Source organism: Ranitomeya imitator, chromosome 1, assembly GCF_032444005.1.
Source record: "Ranitomeya imitator isolate aRanImi1 chromosome 1, aRanImi1.pri, whole genome shotgun sequence".
Lineage (NCBI taxonomy): Eukaryota > Metazoa > Chordata > Amphibia > Anura > Dendrobatidae > Ranitomeya > Ranitomeya imitator.
Window position 1 is genome coordinate 105,751,522 of NC_091282.1, and position 22,106 is coordinate 105,773,627.

At 43.2% G+C, this 22,106-nt stretch overlaps 1 protein-coding gene across 1 annotated transcript in view; it reads right to left on the reverse strand.

Annotated features, from left to right (window-relative positions):
- Positions 1 to 22,106, reverse strand: part of CENPK (centromere protein K) — a 120,324-nt gene that overhangs the window by 49,730 nt on the left and 48,488 nt on the right. Inside the window, exons 5-6 of the mRNA XM_069749424.1 lie at positions 20,149 to 20,221; positions 14,963 to 15,009 (exon numbers count right to left, since the gene is read on the reverse strand). Of these exons, the coding sequence (XP_069605525.1) occupies positions 14,963 to 15,009; positions 20,149 to 20,221 (120 nt within the window). The remainder of the gene's footprint in view (positions 1 to 14,962; positions 15,010 to 20,148; positions 20,222 to 22,106) is intronic.

Sequence of the window (22,106 nt, forward strand, 5' to 3'; positions counted from 1 at the left end):
ATCCCCTGTTTCAAGAGCAAAAGCCCAGTCTTGAGGATCACCACGCAGTAAGGATATGATGATTTTTACTTGCTGAATGGGATCACCAGAAGAACGGGGTTTCAAAGCAAAAAACAATTTGCAGCTATTTTTAAAGTTCAAAAACTTGGATCTGTCCCCAAAAAACAAATCAGGAGTAGGAATTCTAGGCTCTAGAGCCGGAGTCTGGACAATATAATCTTGGATACTCTGGACTCTTGCAGCAAGTTGATCCACACGAGAAAACAAACTCTGAACCTCCATACCGGAGCATATATCCAGCACCACCCAGATATCAAGAGGAAAAAAAAGACAGAACAGAGCACAGAAAAAAAAAATGGTTCAGAACTTTCTTTTCCTTCTTTTGAGATGCATTTAATTCATTCTTGGCCTGCTGTACTGTTATGACCTGGTGGTTAAGAGGCCACACTGATATGACCTGGTGGCTAAAACGCAACATGGAGCGAGCTCTGAGAAGGTGGTACCTCTACTGACCGCAGTCCCTAATCCTAACAACACTAGAAATAGCCGTGGGATGTTCCTGACTCTCCCTAGACACCTCTTCACAGCCTAAGAAATAACTACCCCTAAAGAAGGAAATAGAAAGCTATCTTGCCTCAGAGAAAACCCCCAAAAGGAAAGATAGCCCCCCACAAATATTGACTGTGAATGGAGAGGGAAATGACGTACACAGAAATGAAATCAGAATTCAGCAAAGGAGGCCAATACTAAACTAGATAGACAGAGAGAAAAGGATACTGTGCGGTCAGTATTAAAAACTACAAACTCCACGCAGAGTTTACAAAAATGAACCCCACACCGCCTCACGGTGTGGAGGGGCAAATCTGCTTTCCCAGAGCCTCCAGCTAGCCTGAATAAGACACAGTGACAAGCTGGACAAAAAGAGACATATTTGCAAAGCAATAGAGTCCAAACAAATGGACAAACAAAAACTAGCAAAAACTTATCTTTTGCAGACAAGGACTGGCCATATGAGAATTCCAAGGAGAGAACCAAATCCAACCAAGAACATTGACAGCAGGCATAGACTAAAGCCCAGAGCAGGTTTAAATAACAAACCCAGGCAAGGCGATTAGTGAAGGCAGCTGCTACAGCTATCTAAAGGAGCAGCAGTTCCACTCGAAACCACCAGAGGGAGCCCAAGGGCAGAACTCACAAAAATACCATTAGCAACCACAGGAGGGAGCTCCAGAACGGAATTCACAACACCTGAGTAAACAAACTGTGCCCAAAGATACCTGTGGAGCGGGGAAGAAGGGTGAAGATGTGTGCTTCAGACAAATAGAACCTGAAGCACGTGACTGCTGGAGGTGTGGCCTAAGATCCAGAGAGCTAGGACCTGAAGGAAATCTCCTAGAAAGGTAACTACGGCACAAAGTTACCAAGGGATTAGACAGAACAGATAGTCAGGACGTGGCCAAGGGGTCATACACATAGAGGGCAGTGCAGTACAAGAGAAGCAGGCAGAGGGTAGCCAGGAATTAGCCAAGGGGTCATACACAGAGACGGCAGCACAGTACAAAAAGGGCAGGCAAAACTCGTAACAGGGATACAGCCAAATCAGAACCAGACAGACGTAACGTAGCACAGGCACAAAGCACAACAGGGTCAAACACACTCGGCCAAGGGTCAGAGTATAAGCGACAGGGAATGGCCCCACAATGAGGCTATAAGAAGCCTCCCAGAATCCCAGAGTGAGGCCATCCAGGCTAACCCTAAAACCACCTAATCCCATAAACTCAGCAGACCATGATATCAGGAGAGAAGACCGTCAGTCATTACATGTCTCACACTGGCTAGGAGGGATGATCTTACACATGTAGATCAGGAGAGAAGACTGTCAGTCATTACATGTCTCACACTGGCTAGGAGGGATGATCTTACAAATGTAGATCAGGAGAGAAGACTGTCAGTCATTACATGTCTCACACTGGCTAGGAGGGATGATCTTACAAATGTAGATCAGGAGAGAAGACTGTCAGTCATTACATGTCTCACACTGGCTAGGAGGGATGATCTTACAAATGTAGATCAGGAGAGAAGACTGTCAGTCATTACATGTCTCACACTGGCTAGGAGGGATGATCTTACAAATGTAGATCAGGAGAGAAGACTGTCAGTCATTACATGTCTCACACTGGCTAGGAGGGATGATCTTACAAATGTAGATCAGGAGAGAAGACTGTCAGTCATTACATGTCTCACACTGGCTAGGAGGGATGATCTTACAAATGTAGATCAGGAGAGAAGACTGTCAGTCATTACATGTCTCACACTGGCTAGGAGGGATGATCTTACAAATGTAGATCAGGAGAGAAGACTGTCAGTCATTACATGTCTCACACTGGCTAGGAGGGATGATCTTACTGACAGATTGTCTTTAAGTGCAGTTGTTGTCGCTTGTGGCCAATTTTCATTTTAGAACTTTCATTTTATCCCCCTTTTTTCCCAAGATCAATTTTTTGTCGGCACAGACATATGAGATCTTGTTTATTGCAGGACGAGTTGTACCTTTCAATGACACCACTGACTTAACCGTACAATATAGTGGAAAACAGGGGGAAAAATCCAAGTGGTGAAAAAAAAGAAATTTGATTCTGCTAATTGTTTTGTGTCGACCTGTAACTTTTTTTTTATACCCCCCATGCATTGACCTATGTTGCTGCTTGTTTTTTGTGCGTATTGAGCTGTAGTTTTTATTGGTACCACTGTGATGTTTTGGTAGCTTTTTATTTCATTTTTTGTAGAAGGTGCAATGATGGAAAAAGCGACAATAATGGCAGACTGATTTTTTTTCCTTTCTATACGTTGTCTACTATATGAGTTGATTAATTTTATATTCTCATAGATGGGACTTATGCATATGTGGCGATATAAAATATGATTTTTTTTAATTTGTTTATTTTTGTAAAGGGCAAAGGGGATAATTCGAACTCAGGCCGAGTTCACTCGAACTCAGGCCGAGTTCACACGAACGCGGGTAAAATAGTCTGTTTTTCGTCAGCGAGTCTGTTTTGTACAGTACATCCATATGACATTTGTTTTTAATACATAACAAATGTTTTCTATCTTTATTATTGTAATTCTGAATGACCCTTATACTGTAAAACTTCAGTAGTACAGTGCATGGCGAAGTTAGCAATATCCTGTGAAGCCTGGGGGTTATGCTTCATTTATGGAGACCACTTTCTACCCATAAACAAGAGCCAATCAACTACAGTTGTGTGAAAAAGTGTTTGCCCCCTTACGGATTTTTGCATATTTTTCACACTTCAATGTTTCAGATCATCAAACGAATGAGTTGTAAATATTTACTTGCCCTTTAAATGTAACCTATGTACTTATATCATCCATTGCCTGACATTACGGTGTTAACCGAGCATCTTGAGACTAATGATAAAAGGTTATACGGTTAGAAAGGAAATCTCACAAAACTCGGCTATAGGAAAAGGTGGTGCGCGGATGGAAATTGAACAGAACATTTTGGAAAAAGTCTCAGTAATTTGTCCATTTGTTTAATTAAATATAATCAAGTTTTCCCCTCTGGCCTGAGCGGGGTAGAACTTCACCAACGAGAGGGCGACATCTGTCAGCAGTACATAAAGCAAAAGGAAAAAACGTCCAATTATCCATACAATAGGCGTTCGGGCTGACGTCATGAGCCACCTAGTTATTGCTCTATTTCGGGACGGCTGTTAATGCGGCTTTTAAAGTTTGATGTAATGAGGCCCATTACGGATGTCAGAGGTAATGACTCATGACACTGGATCGGCTCCAGAGACCGGTCAATCCGAGGTCTGACCAGCCTGGAGCCATCCCCGGGCCAGATGTAGTAACGCTGTCAGTAATCGCTGAATAGGAATCTTACTCCATCGCCAGCACAATCTATACTCAGGATTCCAGTTAGGAAACGGATTTGTAGAAAACTCACAGTAGAAAAGGCAGGTTACACGCAAATATAAGGTCACAAGCTGCCATTAGCTAGAGGTTGTCGGGAGGAGCTGTAGTTGTAAGTGGGAATCTACGCACAATGTAATGGATGAGCAGCACGGAGCTCGTTTATTGCTAAGGAAAGTCACAATTAGCCATATCGGACTTCTACTGGCCAATCCTCTGTTTTGCCTGATAACAGAGATAACATAGTATGGTGTCCTGCCCATTCATCCTCCATTGTACATTTTAGACACAGCTGAATAGGAAAGGATTCTTTACAGTTAGAGCAGTCAGACTGTGGAATGCCCGACCACAAGAGGTAGTAATGGCAGATACTATAACAGCATTAAAAGAGAATCTGTCCACAGGTTTCTGCCATGTAATTGGACAGCAGCATGGTGTAGACACAGAGACCATGATTTCTGGGTGCAGCAGTGATGATAGAATCACAATTTTCTCTGCTGCGGATTTAGTTGTTAACCTCACCCACACCACAGCTCTCTGTGCAATCTGTATACTGACAGAGAGCTGCTAATCAATGCTTGGGTGTGTGGTTGGACTGGGAGGCACATTGCCAGTTGTCTTGTAGTGATAATCTCCTGCTGACAAAAAACTCTGCTTTTATTGAAACGGCAAAACACAGCCCAGTAAGTGTTACATCACCAGAATCAGTGTCTCTGCTCCTACACACCTGACAGAAGTTATGTCGCTTATCCATGTTATGTAAATAAAAGCTTACAACCTGACGTTAAATTCATCCATTGGTTGTATAAATTATTCTTTTGAAAGCTGAAACCCTCCGAAATGTGGTTTAGGTTAAGAAAATAAATTGGCATCAATGCAGAATATTGATCAGTTAATGGACACAGAATGTTCATATTTTGGCAAGACAAAAGTTTTGTCGCCTGGTCATATAATGCACCCAATCCTAGTTTACATCCTCACCTGTGCTCAGTAAATGGTCGGTTAATTAGTGTGTGTGTATAAAAAGAAACCCAGCACCCCAGACCTTCCCTTGAACTGCAACTTAGGCTCTGACAACATGCCAAAAATCCACCCTGCAACCAAAGCCTGGATTATCAAGAGGCTGAAGACCAGATCCACTGCAGAGGTGGCTTGCACCTTTAATGTGTCTCAGCATCAAGTACAAAGAATTTAAAAAAAAAGATTTGAAGAGACTGGAGATGTGTTTGACAAGCCCAGGTCCAGCAGACCCCGCAAGACAACTGCTCAGGAGGAACAGTTGTTGGTTAGAAAATCCAAAGCAAGCCCCTCTTCCACTGCAGCAGAGCTCCAACAGGCCTGGTCACCTCAAGTCCCTGTGTCAACTAGAACAGTTTGTAGGATTCTGTCTCGAAATGGCCTCCATGGTCGAATCAGTGCCCAGAGGCCAGCACTAAACAAAAGGCAAAAAAAAAACAGTGTGGCATTTGCAAAGTCCCACAGCCTGCTAAACAAATGGAGGCTGGAAAAGTGGCAGAAGGTGGATTTTTCTGATGAATCTTCAGGAGAATTACACCACAGCCGCCGCAAATACTGCAGGAGACCTACTGGAGCCCGTATGGATCAAAAATAACCCAGGAAACAGTTACATTGGTGGTGGAAAGACCATGGTCTGGGGTTACATTCAGTATAGGGGTGTGTGAAACATTTGCAAGGTGGAAGGCAATATCAAGAGCCTAAAATATCAAGAACTATTGGCTACCTCTTATATTCCAAATCATAAAAGGGGTCAAATTCTGCAGCAGGATGGTGCTCCATCTCATACATCAATCTCTACAACAAAGTTCCTCCAAGCAAAAAAGATCAAGGTGCTCAAGGACCGGCCAGCCCAGTCACCAGACATGAACATCATTGAGCATGTTTGGGGTAGGATGAAAGAAGAAGCTTGGAAGACAAAAACAAAGAATCTAGATGAACTCTGGGAGGCATGTAAGACTGCATTCTTTGCTATTCCTGATGACTTCATTAATAAATTGCACAAATCATTGTTGAACCGCATGGATGCAGTCCTTCAAGCTCATGGAAGTCACACAAAATATTAAATATGACTCTAATAGCACCACAACTTCATTCACCAATGTTATGCAACATACAGTATATTTGTAATTTAAGTTAATTATTTGTTTGAATATCACATAACTTTCTGTGGGCGACAAAACTTTTGTCTTCCCAAAATCTGAACATTCTGTGTCCATTAACTGATCAATATTTCTGCATTGATGCCAATTTATTTTCTTAACCTAAACCACATTTCGGAGGGTTTCAGCGTTCAAAAGAATAATTTATACAACCAATGGATGAATTTAACGTCAGGTTATAACCTTTTATTTACATAACATGGATAAGGGACATAAATTCTGTCAGGGAGTGTACATCATGGTACTCTCAGATTACGTGCTAACAGATTCCCTTTAAAGGGAACCTGTCACCCCGAAAATCGCGGGTGAGGTAAGCCCACCGGCATCAGGGGCTTATTTTACAGCATTCTGTAATGCTGTAGATAAACCCCCGATGTAACCTGAAAGAGGAGAAAAAGACGTTAGATTATACTCACCCAGGGGCGGTTCCGCTGCTGGTCGTCGGATGGGCGTCTCCGGTCCGCTCCGGCGCCTCCCATCTTCATTACAAGACGTCCTCTTCTGATCTTCAGCCACGGCTCCGGCGCAGGCGTACTTTGCTCTGCCCTCTTGAGGGCAGAGGATAGTACTGCAGTGCGCAGACGCCGGAAAGGTCAGAGGCACGACGCCTGCACACTGCAGTACTTTGTCTGCCCTCAACAGGGCAGAGCAAAGTACGCCTGCGCCGGAGCCGTGGCTGAAGATCAGAAGAGGACGTCTTGTAATGAAGATGGGAGGCGCCGCAGCGGACCGGAGACGCCCATCCGACCTGACCAGCAGCGGGACCGCCCCTGGGTGAGTATAATATAACGTCTTTTTCTCCTCTTTCAGGTAACATCGGGGGCTTATCTACAGCGTTACAGAATGCTGTAGATAAGCCCCTGATGCCGGTGGGCTTAGCTCACCTGCGATTTTCGGGGTGACAGGTTCCCTTTAAAAAGGGGCTGGATGCTTCTCTCACAATAAATGGCATTGTAGTGTATAAATAATCTAGTGATAGAGAAAGGTTGAACTTGATGGCTCCAAGTCTTTTTTCAACCTATGTAACACCCAGTTTTCATTTTGAATGACGCCATTCACATCTATATACATAATTGTCTAACGGGTACTTCCGTTTGTATGTCTGTCCTTCTGTCACGGTTATTCGTTCGCTGATTGGTCTCGGCAGCTGCCTGTCATGGCTGCCGCGACCAATCAACGACGGGCACAGTCCGATTAGTCCCTCCCCTACTTCCCTGCACTCACTGCCCGGCGCCCGCTCCGTAATCCCCTCCACTCACCGCTCACACAGGGTTAATGGCAGCGGTAACGGCCTGCGGTGTAACGCGCTCCGTTACCGCTGCTATTAACCCTGTGTGTCCCCAACTATTTACTATTGATGCTGCCTATGCAGCATCAATAGTAAAAATATGTCATGTTAAAAATAATTTTAAAAAAACTAAAAACCTGCTATACTCACCCTCCGCCGCCTTTCTCGCTCCTCGCCACACTCCCGGGACCGCTCCATTGCAAGCAGCAGCTTCCGGTGAGGTCCTGTCCCAGGGCAGGTGTGCGACAAGGACCTGCCGTGACGTCACGGTCATGTGACCGCGACCGCGACGTCATCATAGGTCCTGCTCACACCAGCCCTGGGACCGCAAGCTGCCGCTTGCAATGGAGCGGTCCCGGGAGCGTGGCGACAAGCGGGAAAGGCTGCGGATGGTAAGTATAGCAGGACTTCAACGGGCTATAGGTGAGTATATGTTTATTTAGTTTTTTTTTAAGTCTCTATATTACGTGGCTCTGTGACTGGGCAATATACTACGTGGCTGGGCAATATACTACGTGACTGGGCAATATACTACGTGGGCTGTGCTATATACTATGTGGCTGGTCAATACGTGACTGGGCAATATACTACGTGACTGGGCAATATACCGTACTATGTGGGCTGTGCTATATACTACGTGGCTGGGCAACATACTACGTGGCTGGGCAATATACTACGTGGCTGGACAATATACTACGTGGCTGGGCAATATACTACGTGGCTGGGCAATATACTACGTGGCTGGGCAATATACTACGTGGCTGGGCAATATACTACGTGACTGGGCAATATACTACGTGACTGGGCAATATACTACGTGGCTGGGCAATATACTACGTCGCTGGGCAATATACTACGTGGACATGCATATTCTAGAATACCCGATGCGTTAGAATTGGGCCACCATCTAGTTACTATATAACGTACTGGAAAAAAAGGAAGATTTCTTCTTTTTTTTTTTTATCTCTGTACATTGTGCGGTAAAAGAATACCTGCCAACATGATTCTCTAGATTAGTATGAGTACTGCAATACTAAACTTTAGTTTTTTTGTTGTTGTTTTTTAGGAATTAAAAAAGTTTTGAACTTTGCTTTAAAAAAAAATTAAAAAGCAAACCATTTTCTGAGATCTGTAAAACTTTATTTATACCTCCATCAGTAGATTTATATAATGGCTAGAGTGTCTTTAATTATATCATTGTAGGGTACATAAGACATTTTAATTAGTGATGAGCGAATATACTCGTTAGTCGAAATTTCCCGAGGACGCTCGGGGGTCCTCCGAGTATTTTTTAGTGCTCGGAGATTTAGTTTTTCTTGCCGTAGCTGAATGATTTACATCTGTTAGCCAGCATAAGTACATGTGGGGGTTGCCTGGTTGCTGGGGAATCCCCACATGTACTTATGCTGGCTAACAGATGTTAATCATTCAGCTGCGGCAATAAAAACTAAATTTCCGAGCACTAAAAAAATACTCGGATGACACCCGAGCGTGCTCGAGAAATCTCGAGTAATGAGTATATTCGCTCATCACTAATTAACCCCTTTCTGCCATTAGACGTACTATTGCGTCCATGTGGGGTGGGCTTTACTTCCCAAGGACGCAATAGTACGTCATATGCGATCGGCAGCGCTCACGGGGGGAGCGCCGCCGATCGCGGCTGGGTGTCAGCTGTTTATCGCAGCTGACATCCGGCACTATGTGCCAGGAGCGGTCACGGACCGCCCCCGGCACATTAACCCCCGGCACACCGCGATCAAAGATGATCGCGATGTGCCGGCGGTACAGGGAAGCACCGCGCAGGGAGGGGGCTCCCTGCGGGCTTCCCTGAGCCCCCCGCAGCAACGCGATGTGATCGCGTTGCTGCGAGGGTCTCACCTCCCTCCCTGCTCCCTCCAGCCCCGGATCCAAGATGGCCGCGGATCCGGGTCCTGCAGGGAGGGAGGTGGCTTCACAGAGCCTGCTCAGAGCAGGCACTGTGAAGGCTGCAGCGCTGCATGTCAGATCAGTGATCTGAGACAGTGCTGTGCAAACTGTCAGATCACTGATCTGTGATGTCCCCCCCTGGGACAAAGTAAAAAAGTAAAAAAAAAAAAATTCAAATGTGTAAAAAAAAATAAAAAAAAATATTCCAAAATAATGAAAAAAAAAATAAAAATATTATTCCCATAAATACATTTCTTTATCTAAATAAAAAAAAAAAAACAATAAAAGTACACATATTTAGTATCGCCGCGTCCGTAACGGCCCGACCTATAAAACTGGCCCACTAGTTAACCCCTTCAGTAAACACCGTAAGAAAAAAAAAAAAAAAAAAACGAGGCAAAAAACAACGCTTTATTATCATACCGCCGAACAAAAAGTGGAATAACACGCGATCAAAAAGACAGATATAACTAACCATGGTACCGCTGAAAACGTCATCTTGTCCCGCAAAAAACGAGCCGCCATACAGCATCATCAGCAAAAAAATAAAAAAGTTATAGTCCTGAGAATAAAGCGATGCAAAAATAATTATTTTTTCTATAAAATTGTTTTTATCGTATAAAAGCGCCAAAACATAAAAAAATGATATAAATGAGGTGTCGCTGTAATCGTACTGACCCGAGGAATAAAACTGCTTCATCAATTTTACCAAACGCGGAACGGTATAAACGCTTCCCCCAAAAGAAATTCATGAATATCTGGTTTTTGGTCATTCTGCCTCACAAAAATCGGAATAAAAAGCGATCAAAAAATGTCACGTGCCCGAAAATGTTACCAATAAAAACATCAACTCGTCCCGCAAAAAACAAGACCTCACATGACTCTGTGGACCAAAATATAGAAAAATTATAGCTCTCAAAATGTGGTAACGCAAAAAATATTTTTTGCAATAAAAAGCGTCTTTCAGTGTGTGAAAGCTGCCAATCATAAAAATCCGCTAAAAAACCCGCTATAAAAGTAAATCAAACCCCCCTTCATCACCCCCTTAGTTAGGGAAAAATTAAAAAAATGTATTTATTTCCATTTTCCCATTAGGGCTAGGGTTAGAGTTAGGGCTAGGGTTAGGGCTAGGGTTAGGGCTAGGGTTAGGGCTAGGGTTAGGGCTAGGGTTAGGGCTAGGGTTAGGGTTAGGGCTAGGGTTAGGGCTAGGGTTAGGGCTAGGGCTAGGGCTAGGGTTAGGGCTAGGGTTAGGGCTAGGGTTAGGGCTAGGGTTAGGATTAGGGTTAGGGCTAGGGTTAGGGCTAGGGCTACAGTTTGGGTTGGGGCTAAAGTTACAGTTAGGGTTTAGATTACATTTACGGTTGGGAATAGGGTTGGGATTAGGGTTAGGGGTGTGTCAGGGTTAGAGGTGTGGTTAGGGTTACTGTTGGGATTAGGGTTAGGGATGTGTTTGGATTAGGGTTTCAGTTATAATTGGGGGGTTTCCACTGTTTAGGCACATCAGGGGCTCTCCAAACGCGACATGGCGTCCGATCTCAATTCCAGACAATTCTGCGTTGAAAAAGTAAAACAGTGCTTCTTCCCTTCCGAGCTCTCCCGTGTGCCCAAACAGGGGTTTACCCCAACATATGGGGTATCAGCGTACTCAGGACAAATAGGACAACATCTTTTGGGGTCCAATTTCTCCTGCTACCCTTGGGAAAATACAAAACTCGGGGCTAAAACATATTTTTTATGGGAAAAAAAAAGATTTTTTATTTTCACGGCTCTGCGTTATAAACTGTAGTGAAACACTTGGGGGTTCAAAGTTCTCACAACACATCTAGATTAGTTCCCTGGGGGGTCTAGTTTCCAATATGGGGTCACTTGTGGGGGGTTTCTACTGTTTAGGTACATTAGGGGTTCTGCAAACGCAATGTGACGTCTGCAGACCATTCCATCTAAGTCTGCATTCCAAATGGTGCTCCTTCCCTTCCGAGCTCTGCCATGCGCTCAAACGTTGGTTTCCCCCAACATACGGGGTATCAGCGTACTCAGGACAAATTGGACAACAACTTTTGGGGTCGAATTTCTCCTCTTACCCTCGGGAAAATACAAAACTGGGGGCTAAAAAATAATTTTGGGGGGAAAGATTTTTTTTTTTAATTTTCACGGCTCTGCGTTACAAACTGTAGTGAAACACTTGGGGGTTCAAAGCTATCACAACACATCTAGATGAGTTCCTTAGGGGGTCTAGTTTCCAAAATGGTGTCACTTGTGGGAGGTTTCTACTGTTTAAGTACATTAGGGGCTCTGCAAATGCAATGTGACACCTGCAGACAATTCCATCTAAGTCCTCATTCCAAATGGAGCTCCTTCCCTTCCGAGCCCTCCCATGCGCCCAAACAGTGGTTCCCCCCCACATATGGGGTATCAGCGCACTCAGGACAAATTGGACAACAAATTGTGGGGTCGAATTTCTCCTGTTACCCTCGGGAAAATACAAAACTGGGGGCTAAAAAATAATTTTTGTGGGAAAAAATTTTTGTTTTATTTTTACGGCTGTCCATTATAAACTTCTGTGAAGCCCTTGGTGGGTCAAAGCGCTCAGCACACATCTAGATAAGTTCCTAAGGGGGTCTACTTTCCAAAATGGTGTCACTTGTGGGGGGTTTCTACTGTTTAGGTACATTAGGGGCTCTGCAAACGCAATGTGACACCTGCAGACCATTCCATCTAAGTCTGCATTCAAATGGCACTCCTTCCCTTCTGAGCCCTCCCATGTGCCCAAACAGTGGTTCCCCCCACATATGGTGTATCATCGCACTCAGGACAAATTGGGCAACAAATTTTGGGGTCCAATTTCTCCTGTTACCCTCAGGAAAATACAAAACTGGGGGCTAAAAAAATAATTTTTGTGGGAAAAAAATTTTGTTTTATTTTTACGGCTCTGCATTATAAACTTCTGTGAAGCACTTGGTGGGTCAAAGTGCTCACCACACCTCTAGATAAGTTCCTTAGGGGGTCTACTTTCCAAAATGGTGTCATTTGTGGGGGGTTTCAATGTTTAGGCACATCAGTGGCTCTTCAAACGCAACATGGCGTCCCATCTCAATTCCTGTCAATTTTGCTTTGAAAAGTCAAACGGCGCTCCTTCCCTTCCGAGCTCTCCCATCCACCCAAACAGTGGTTTACCCCCACATATGGGGTATCAGCGTACTCAGGACAAATTGTACAACAACTTTTGGGGTCCAATTTCTTCTCTTACCCTTGGGAAAATAAAAAATTGGGGGCAAAAAGATAATTTTTGTGAAAAAATATGATTTTTTATTTTTACGGTTCTACATTATAAACTTCTGTGAAGCACTTGGTGGGTCAAAGTGCTCACCACACCTCTAGATAAGTTCCTTAGGGGGTCTACTTTCGAAAATGGTGTCACTTGTGGGGGGTTTCAATGTTTAGGCACATCAGTGGCTCTTCAAACGCAACATGACGTCCCATCTCAATTCCTGTCAATTTTGCATTGAAAAGTCAAACGGCGCTCCTTCCCTTCCGAGCTCTCCCATCCGCCCAAACAGTGGTTTACCCCCACATATGGGCTATCAGCGTACTCAGGACAAATTGTACAACAACTTTTGGGGTCCAATTTCTTCTCTTACCCTTGGGAAAATAAAAAATTGGGGGCGAAAAGATAATTTTTGTGAAAAAATATGATTTTTTATTTTTACGGTTCTACATTATAAACTTCTGTGAAGCACTTGTTGGGTCAAAGTGCTCACCACACCTCTAGATAAGTTCCTTAGGGGGTCTACTTTCCAAAATGGTGTCACTTGTGGGGGGTTTCAATGTTTAGCCACATCAGGGGCTCTCCAAACGAAACATGGCGTCCCATCTCAATTCCAGTCAATTTTGCATTGAAAAGTCAAATGGCACTCCTTCGCTTCCGAGCTCTGCCATGCGCCCAAACAGTGGTTTACCCCCACATGTGGGGTATTGGCATACTCAGGACAAATTGTACAACAATGTTTGGGGTCCATTTTCTCCTGTTACCCTTGGTAAAATAAAACAAATTGGAGCTGAATTAAATTTTTTGTGAAAAAAAGTTAAACGTTCATTTTTATTTAAACATTCAAAAAATTCCTGTGAAGCACCAGAAGGGTTAATAAACTTCTTGAATATGGTTTTGAGCACCTTGAGGGGTGTAGTTTTTAGAATGGTGTCACACTTGGGTATTTTCTATCATATAGACCCCTCAAAATGACTTCAAATGAGATGTGGTCCCTAAAATAAAATGGTGTTGTAGAAATGAGAAATTGCTGGTCAACTTTTAACCCTTATAACTCCCTAACAAAAAAAAATTTTGGTTCCAAAATTGTGCTGATGTAAAGTAGACATGTGGGAAATGTTACTTATTAAGTATTTTGTGTGACATATCTCTGTGATTTAATTGCATAAAAATTCAAAGTTGGAAAATTGCGAAATTTTCATAATTTTCGCCAAATTTCCGTTTTTTTCACAAATAAACGCAGGTACTATCAAATAATTTTTACCATTGTCATGAAGTACAATATGTCACGAGAAAACAATGTCAGAATCACTAGGATCCATTGAAGCGTTCCAGAGTTATAACCTCATAAAGGGACAGTGGTCAGAATTGTAAAAATTGGCCCGGTCATTAACGTGCAAACCACCCTTGGGGGTAAAGGGGTTAAAATGTCTTTATTTTGCATTTTTTAGATTATGTGCAGTGACTAATAAAACTTTTTTTTTCTTCATGGAGTTACCGAGAATTTTTATTTATTTTTTTCATAGATTGGATATGTTTATTGTTTACATTTATTAATAAAATGGGATAAGGGAGCGATTCAAACTTTTGTGCAAAAAAAAAAAAAGTAATATAAAAAAAATATAAAATTAAAAAAGTAAATTAATTAATTTTTACTTTATGTTTTAATTCTCTTAGGGTATTTGAACCTGCGTTCATTTGATTGCTTCTTCTATATACTGCTATATTAAATGATTGGCAGGACTTCACAGAAGTTGAAAGATGGTGGCAGCGGGGACCTGTCTCGGGCAGCACGAATCTCTTGACAGGTTCCCTTTAAATAAAGTTTTGGAAACTTTCCCAAACTAAGCTGCGTCTCCTACAATCATGCTCACTTCCCCCGCTTCTGGTTCACATCTAATACCCAGGGCAGGAGCTTCTGATTCTCCATCTTTCCCGGAGAAGTGAAGGAACTCTAGCTCCCGGGGAATAAGACGCCGTCCGGCAGGCAGTGACTGGGAGGCATGATATCATAGACTCTGACAGCTCCCAGGTTTCCTCAGGTTGTTTCCACGGCTAATAAAAGCGAACTCTATCTTTATGAACTGTGACATGAGCTCATGCTAATGCGGCATTAATGTGTCGCGCTGCATTGTTATAGCGGGGGGCTGCGATGCTGACGTCAGCCGGCGCAGTATGTTTTCTGGGTAGTTTACAAGCTGGACGGCTACGAGGAGGTTGTGTCAGGCTCTACTTATAGAAATGATCCTGTGGAAAAGACAACCTAATCAATAAGTATTTTAACAGGAAAAAAAAAAAGGTTTATATCCTTCCTTGAGCGCGACTGCCAGTAACACAGGCTGCTTATAGGAAATCCAACGAGAAGGTTACCTCTTCTTTTCCAGCGACGAGCAAAATATCCTGGTTGTTGGAGAGGACTATAAAACAAAAAAGTAAATAGCGGTTAATGTTTGCGTTTCCATAGCGACATATTGACAGAAGGCGACTTCTCAATTTCCTCGACTGTCTGTGAAATCAGGAGGCGAGCGCGGAGCCAAGAATGACAGCACCGGCCGCAGCGCTGGACCTGACCGGGAAAATGAAGGACTTCAATCGCTCGGTCCTTCGCGCTGCTAGGTGGCTGCCATTTTCCAGACCACACGCTCCGGGATGAACGAGGAAAAACTGATTAATGGGACTTTCCTTTGCAAATCACTTAGATGGTGGAAGCTGATGAAACCCATGCCGCAATAAAAACCATTACTGTCTCCAAAAATGTATGTATTTGGCAAACAGGTTAACAGCACTGAGGTCATCAGGGGCTGCCAGCGGAAAGTGAGTGACCTGCGGGACACACACACACATGTGACGAGGGGCCGGCAGCCCTCCTCACAGGTCAGCTTCCATCAATGCTTACAAGCCCCATAAAGCATCTCTCCTTACAACTGTTTCTGGTGTCCGACCCTCTATAGTTCCTCCTGGAAATGCATGAATAAATGAACAACTGGGCGTTACCAGTGTCCTTATCAATAGGGTAATGTCAGTGCTGATTGGATAGAGAGAATCTGCAGGGACACCCCCCCCAAATAGTAACACCCAGATGTCAATCTGCACATACTTCTACAGGATGGAAGAAAAGAGGTTCCAGAATATTAATCTTATGGGCAATGCAAATATGTAAGAAAACCGACATGTCAGGAGAACGGACAGACTCTTCTTGTTCGTTTCAGATCTGTATGGAACGGATCCATTTTAAAAACGAAAACTTTAGTATCAGTTTGCATCCATTTTTGTTCCACTTTGAAGGGATCAGTTTTTACTAGAAGGCTTTCTGGGCATGTGCAGAACTTAAATACTGATCCGTCAGAAAGCATAATAAATGAACGTCTTTACTGGTTCGATTTTCATGGACTTTAAATGGGTTTTCTGATGCTAATCTACAAGTCTGCAATCCCTCCATGTTGTCACTGCAGACTTGTTCTCCGATGCCGAGAGCGGGTTGTCTTGTGGTCGCAAATATGCAATTTGCGTACATGCGGCCACATGCCAACTAGATGGGCACAGCCTTGCTCCCTCAGCACGCGTGATGTGAGGATTCACAAGTCTGCAGACACATACAGCGACCATAGACTGATCGGACAACCCCTTTAAGGCAAAAAATAACTAAAACAAAACAGAAGAATCCACTCCTCCAGTCTGACTCTTAGCTGGGTTTTTTTAGCAGTACAAACCACATTTTTTGGGTGCTTAAAAAAAAATTATGGCTCCTGTACCGTAATATTTAATTTCCATTTTCCTGATCCACAAACAGATCAGGGAAACAGACGGACAGGTGCAGCTTCATTGTCTGTGTTAGGCCCTCCTATTTCCTCTGAAAAGTTATGATTGCATTATATAACCTGAGGATATAACCAGCAATTACAGACTCTGAGGGGTCCTTCAGCGGTACCCAATTCTGTACTAAGGAGGTGGGTGTCACAGGCAACTTCGTGTCCACACGTGCCTGTTGGGATGCATACATGATCAGCTGGTATTGTCCAGATGTCCTGTTCTAGCACGGGGGGGCATTAAACCTGCCAACTCTGCTGCCGCTCAGTGGTGTGTGTGATATTTCACGCAGCTCAGTGACACTTCGCTGGAATCAGGGTCTCTGCCCCTTACATTACGCTACTTTAGGATGAGACAGCAAACATTTAGTAACAGATTCCCTTTAGGGTGGACCTTTCAGCGATGTTCTGTGGAGTTCCGAATTCTGAGGGCAGTGTAGAACAAAGGGGTAGCCCCCAGCTCGGGGTGTGTACAGTCATGGTCGAATCTGTTGGCACCCTAGAAATTGTTACAAAAAATTAAGTATTTCTCCCAGAAAATTATTGCAATTACAAGTTTTGTAACACACGTCTATTTAATTTGTGTGTATTGGAACAGGTTTGGAAAGGTTCTTGGAAAGGTTATTGGAAAGGTTGCAGGACAAGATAGTCCGGATGGTGGATAACCAACCCCAATCAAGTTCCAAAGAAATTCAAGCTGTCCTGCAGGCTCAGGGTGCATCAGTGTCAGCAGGGAACTATCCATCGACATTTGAATGACATGAAATGCTATGGCAGGAGACCCAGGAGGACCCCACTGCTGACACGGAGACATACAAAGCTAGACTGCAGTTTGCCAAAATGAACATGAGTAAGCCAACATACATCTGGGAAATCGTCTTGTGGAGAGATTAGATCAATATAGAGCTTTTTGGTAAAGCACATCATTCTACTGTTTACCAAAAATGGAATGAGACTTACAAAGAAAAGAACACAGTACCTACAGTCAAATATGGTGGCGATTCAAAGATGTTTTGGGATTGTTTTGCTGCCTCTGGCACTAAGTGCCTTGGCTGTGTGCAAGGCATCATGAAAGATTACCAAAGGATTTTGGTTCGCAATTTAGTGCTCAGTGTAAGAAGGCTTGGTTTGCATCCTAGTTCTTGGGTCTTCCAGCAGGACAATGATCCCAAACAAACTTCAAGAAGCACCCAGAAATGGATGGAAATAAAGCAATGGAGAGTTAAAGTGAAGTGGTCAGCAATGAGTCCGGATCTAAATGCAATTGCTGTTGGGAGAAGGTGCCTTCAAATATGAGAGACCTGGAGCAGTTTACGAATGAAGGGTGGTCCAAAATTCCAGTTGAGAGGTGTAAGATTGTGGATTGTTATAGGAAGCGATTGATTACAGTTATTTATTCCAAAGGGTGTGTAACCAAATATTAAGATGTGGGTGTCAACAATTTTGTTTGGCCCATTTTTGCACCCCATCTTGACTGAAAAAAACTGAAATGTAGAAATTTTTACAAATTTAATAAAAAAGAAAAACTAAAATATCACATGGTCATAAGTATTCAGATCCTTTGCTCAGACACTCATATTTAAGTCACATGCTGTCCATTTCCTTGTGATCCTCCTTGAGATGGTTCTACTCCTTCATTGGAGTCTTTCAATTAAACTGATAGGATTTGATTTGGAAAGGCACACACCTGTCTATAGAAGACCTCACAGCTCATGTCAGACCAAATGAGAATCATGAGGTCAAAGGAACTGGCCAAGGAGCTCAGAGACAGAATTGTGGCAAAACACAGATCTGGCCAAGGTTACATCAGAGTTTCTACAGTACTCAAGGTTCCTAAGAGCACAGTGGCCTCCATAATCCTTAAATGGAAGAAGATTGGGACCACCAAAAGTTTTCCTAGACCTAGCCATCCAGCCAAACTGAGCAATCGTGGGAGAAGAGCTTTGGTGAGAGAGGTACAGAAGAACCCCAAGATCACTGTGGCTGAGCTCCAGAGATGCAGTAGGATAATGGGAGAAAGTTCCACAAAGTCAACTATCACTGTAGCCCTCAACCAGTCGGGCCTTTATGGCAGAGTGGCCTGACGGAAGCCTCTTCTCAGTGCAAGACATGAAATCCCGCATACAGTTTGCTAAAAAAAACACATGAAGGACTCCTAGACTATGAGAAATAAGATTCTCTGGTCTGATGAGACAAATATAGACCTTTTTGGTGATAATTTTAGGTGGTATGTGTTGAGAAAACCAGGCACTGCTCATCACCTGTCCAATACAATCCCAACAGTGAAACATGGTGGTGGCAGCATCATGCTATGGGGGTGTTTTTCAGCTGCAGGGACAGGATGACTGGTTGTCATTGAAGGAAACATGAATGTGGCCAAGTACAGAGATATCCTGGATGAAAACCTCTTCCAGAGTGCTCTGGACCTCAGACTTAACAGAAGGTTCACCTTCCAACAAGACAATGACCCTAAGCACACAGCTAAAATAACAAAGGAGTGGCTTCAGAACAACTCTGTGACCATTCTTGACTGGCCCAGCCAGAGCCCTGACCTAAGCCCAACTGAGTATTTCTGGAGAGACCTGAAAATGGCTGTCCACCAACGTTCACCAGTCAACCTGATGGAAATGGAGAGGCTCTGCAAGGAAGAATGGCAGAGGATCCCCAAATTCAGGTGTGAAAAACTTGTTGCATCATTCCCAAGAAGACTCATGGCTGTACTAGCTCAAAAGGTGCTTCTACTCAATACTGAGCAAAGGGTCTGAATACTTATGGCCATGTGATATTTCAGTTTTTCTTTTTTAATACATTTGCAAAAATTACTACATTTCTGTTTTTTTTTCAGTCAAGATGGTGCAGAGTGTACATTAATGAGAAAAAAAAACTGTTTTGAATTTACCAAATGGCTACAATGAAGCATTGAGTGAAAAATTTAAAGGGGTCTGAATACTTTCCGTACCCACTGTATATGACCCAGTAATATGGGCATATAGGTAATAGAAATATTACACTAGTCTTACCTGTATGCCTCATATTAATGGTCTTGTTGTGGAGAAATGTTATTTTCTGTCTGTATGTTAATGATTTCTTCCAGGCTCTGGGGCGTGCTGTGCCTGGAAGGAATCCCTGCCTCCTGTCTTCATTACAATACTACCCCCTTCCATCATCGTCAGTTATGGCCCCAGAATCCCGCGCCTGCACTCCCCCAGAAATACATAACTCATCCTCCCTTCTGTGGGCACTGCACTCAGATCTTCTGTGCAGGCGCCGGAGCGTCACTGTGACCTCTAGTGTGCACGCCAATAAGCTACTCTCCCAACTTCCTCCCTGAAAAATCATCGCTAAGAACCATGTGTACATAGCAAAGACTATGCAGGGAGGAAGTGGGGACAGCACTTTATCGGCGCGCACTCCAGAGGAGTGGAAATCCGGGACCATAACTGACGCTGATGCGAGGAGGGTAGCATTGTAATGAAGACAGGAGGCAGGGATTTCTTCCAGGCACCTCACGCCCCGAAGCCTGGAAGAAATCATTAACACACAGATAGAATATAACATTTCTCCACAACAAGACCATTAATATGAGGCATACAGGTAGGACTAGTGTAACATTTCTATTACCTGTATGCCCATATTAATCGTTCATTTACGTCCCAGAGGGGGACGGATTCCCTTTAACCCAATAATTTGCTTCTCCTTTTGCCATTGTAAACCTAACATGGTGTCTTGGTTTCTCAGGCTCGCACTTACTTTCAGGTGTAATCTCTTGCCACTTCTCAAGTTTGGCTTGGAGGGAATTTAACTTCATCACGTGTTGAAATAGCTAAGAAGGAAAATACAAGTAATGAACAGGACGAAGAAAAGAATAAAAGTCTGCCGTCCACTGCATAAGAAGGAACGTGGTCTTATTGCCCTGAGCCTTATAACATAGATATCATGCACAGACATGCCTGGCACAGGCACCACAGGACAGAAGACCATCTGCACAAACCCACAAGAATGAATAAAGATGTATCTTGCACTCAGGCTTTGGTTTACAAGCATTACTTACTTAGAGTCGCCCTCCAGCAATTACATAAATTTCACTATACATTACTAATACATATACACCATATCTGGGGCCCTACTTGTGATTCCCGCTGCTGCCACTCTCAAGAATCGGGATCACTACCTCTGTGTCCAAAATGGCCACTGCAGTCACACAATGAGCCCAGTGTTACATCTACGCCACCCCAAACCTCCATGGGATCACCATGGGATGAACCAGAGTCGATGGCATCGGCACAGCGTTCATCCCTGCTGTTGATGACTGCGAAGGTCCCAGGAGGCGCAGTTCAGACTGAACATCAGACTCCCCGTGGGCACCAGCTATAGAGTCCATGTATCAGTAATGAATCGGGAAGTTTTTTGCTTTAACTGGAGAGTAACTTTAACTCCTTTTTGCCAAAAAACAGTTTTTATCAAAGTTTTCAAATTTGACACGTGTCACATTATGTGGTAATAACTCTGGAAAGTTTCCACACATCACAGTGATTCTAAGAGTAAGTGTATTCGTGACACATTGTACTTTATGCTTGGGGTAAATTTAGGTTGATATGATTTGTGCTTATTGATTAAATGTTTTGAGGAAAATGTAGAAAAATTTGGAATTTTATGGCTTTTTATGCCCTTTTAATGTCTACTTTACATCAGCTTACAATGGAAACAATTAGGACATTGGGAATTAAGTCCTCACTTTCAGAAAAATAGCCAGTGGCCTTAAAGGGAATCTGTCAGCAGGTTTTTTTCTACCTCATCTGAGAGCAGCTTGATGTAGGCAAAGAGAATCTAAATCCAACGATGTATCACTTAGTTTACTGGGTGCAGCCGTTCTGGTACAATAAGAGTTTTTATATTTAGCAATACAGCAGAGCTGAGGAAGCTAACCCCGCCCACACCAGGCTCTGTACATACAATGTTCACAGACAATGAGCTGCCTATTACAGGAGGGGGCATGTCGGACTAGCAAGCATACTGCTGTGTCCCAACAATGGCAAGGTCCTGGTGCTAAAACAATCATTCCAAGCAAACAAAACCATGGAGCTTGATAAGAGAGGCATTGCTGAAATCTGTGTTTTAACCCCTGCCTCATGCTGTCTTCAGATTACAAAGCAAAAACCTGCTGACAGATTCCTTTTAAAATGCTTTGATACTATGCAGTCTGTAGTGTTAAAAGACTGACGAATGGTAAAATATTTACACAGGCGCAACAGCACATGAACAATCTGAAATAGATAGGTCCAGTTTACGATGTGCTGCCGAGAGCAATGATCTTTTGTGCTAACTGAAAGATCATTTTACATGGTGAACAAGCATTTTGCTCTGTCATCAGGTGATCAGCAGCCTGTTTAGACTGCAATATTCTTTAGAAACGAGCGTTCCTAGGAGATCACAACCTCAACAATCGTACAGTGTAAACGGACCTTTAGTTGAGAATCCACTTCTCTTATCTAAAGAATCAGAAGTTCCCTCTCCTTATTAAGTCCATGTCTTGTCTTTGTTCTACGTTTTTATTTAGTTTCTTACATATAATGTCCGTATAATATTACTAATGTCTACTGGCTCTGCCACAAGTTATGCTTTCTGTTGTTCATACTCGATGCTTGTCACTTGACTCTTTTTTTATTGAATATACTAAATACGGTATATGATTGTTTACCTCTGTTAAC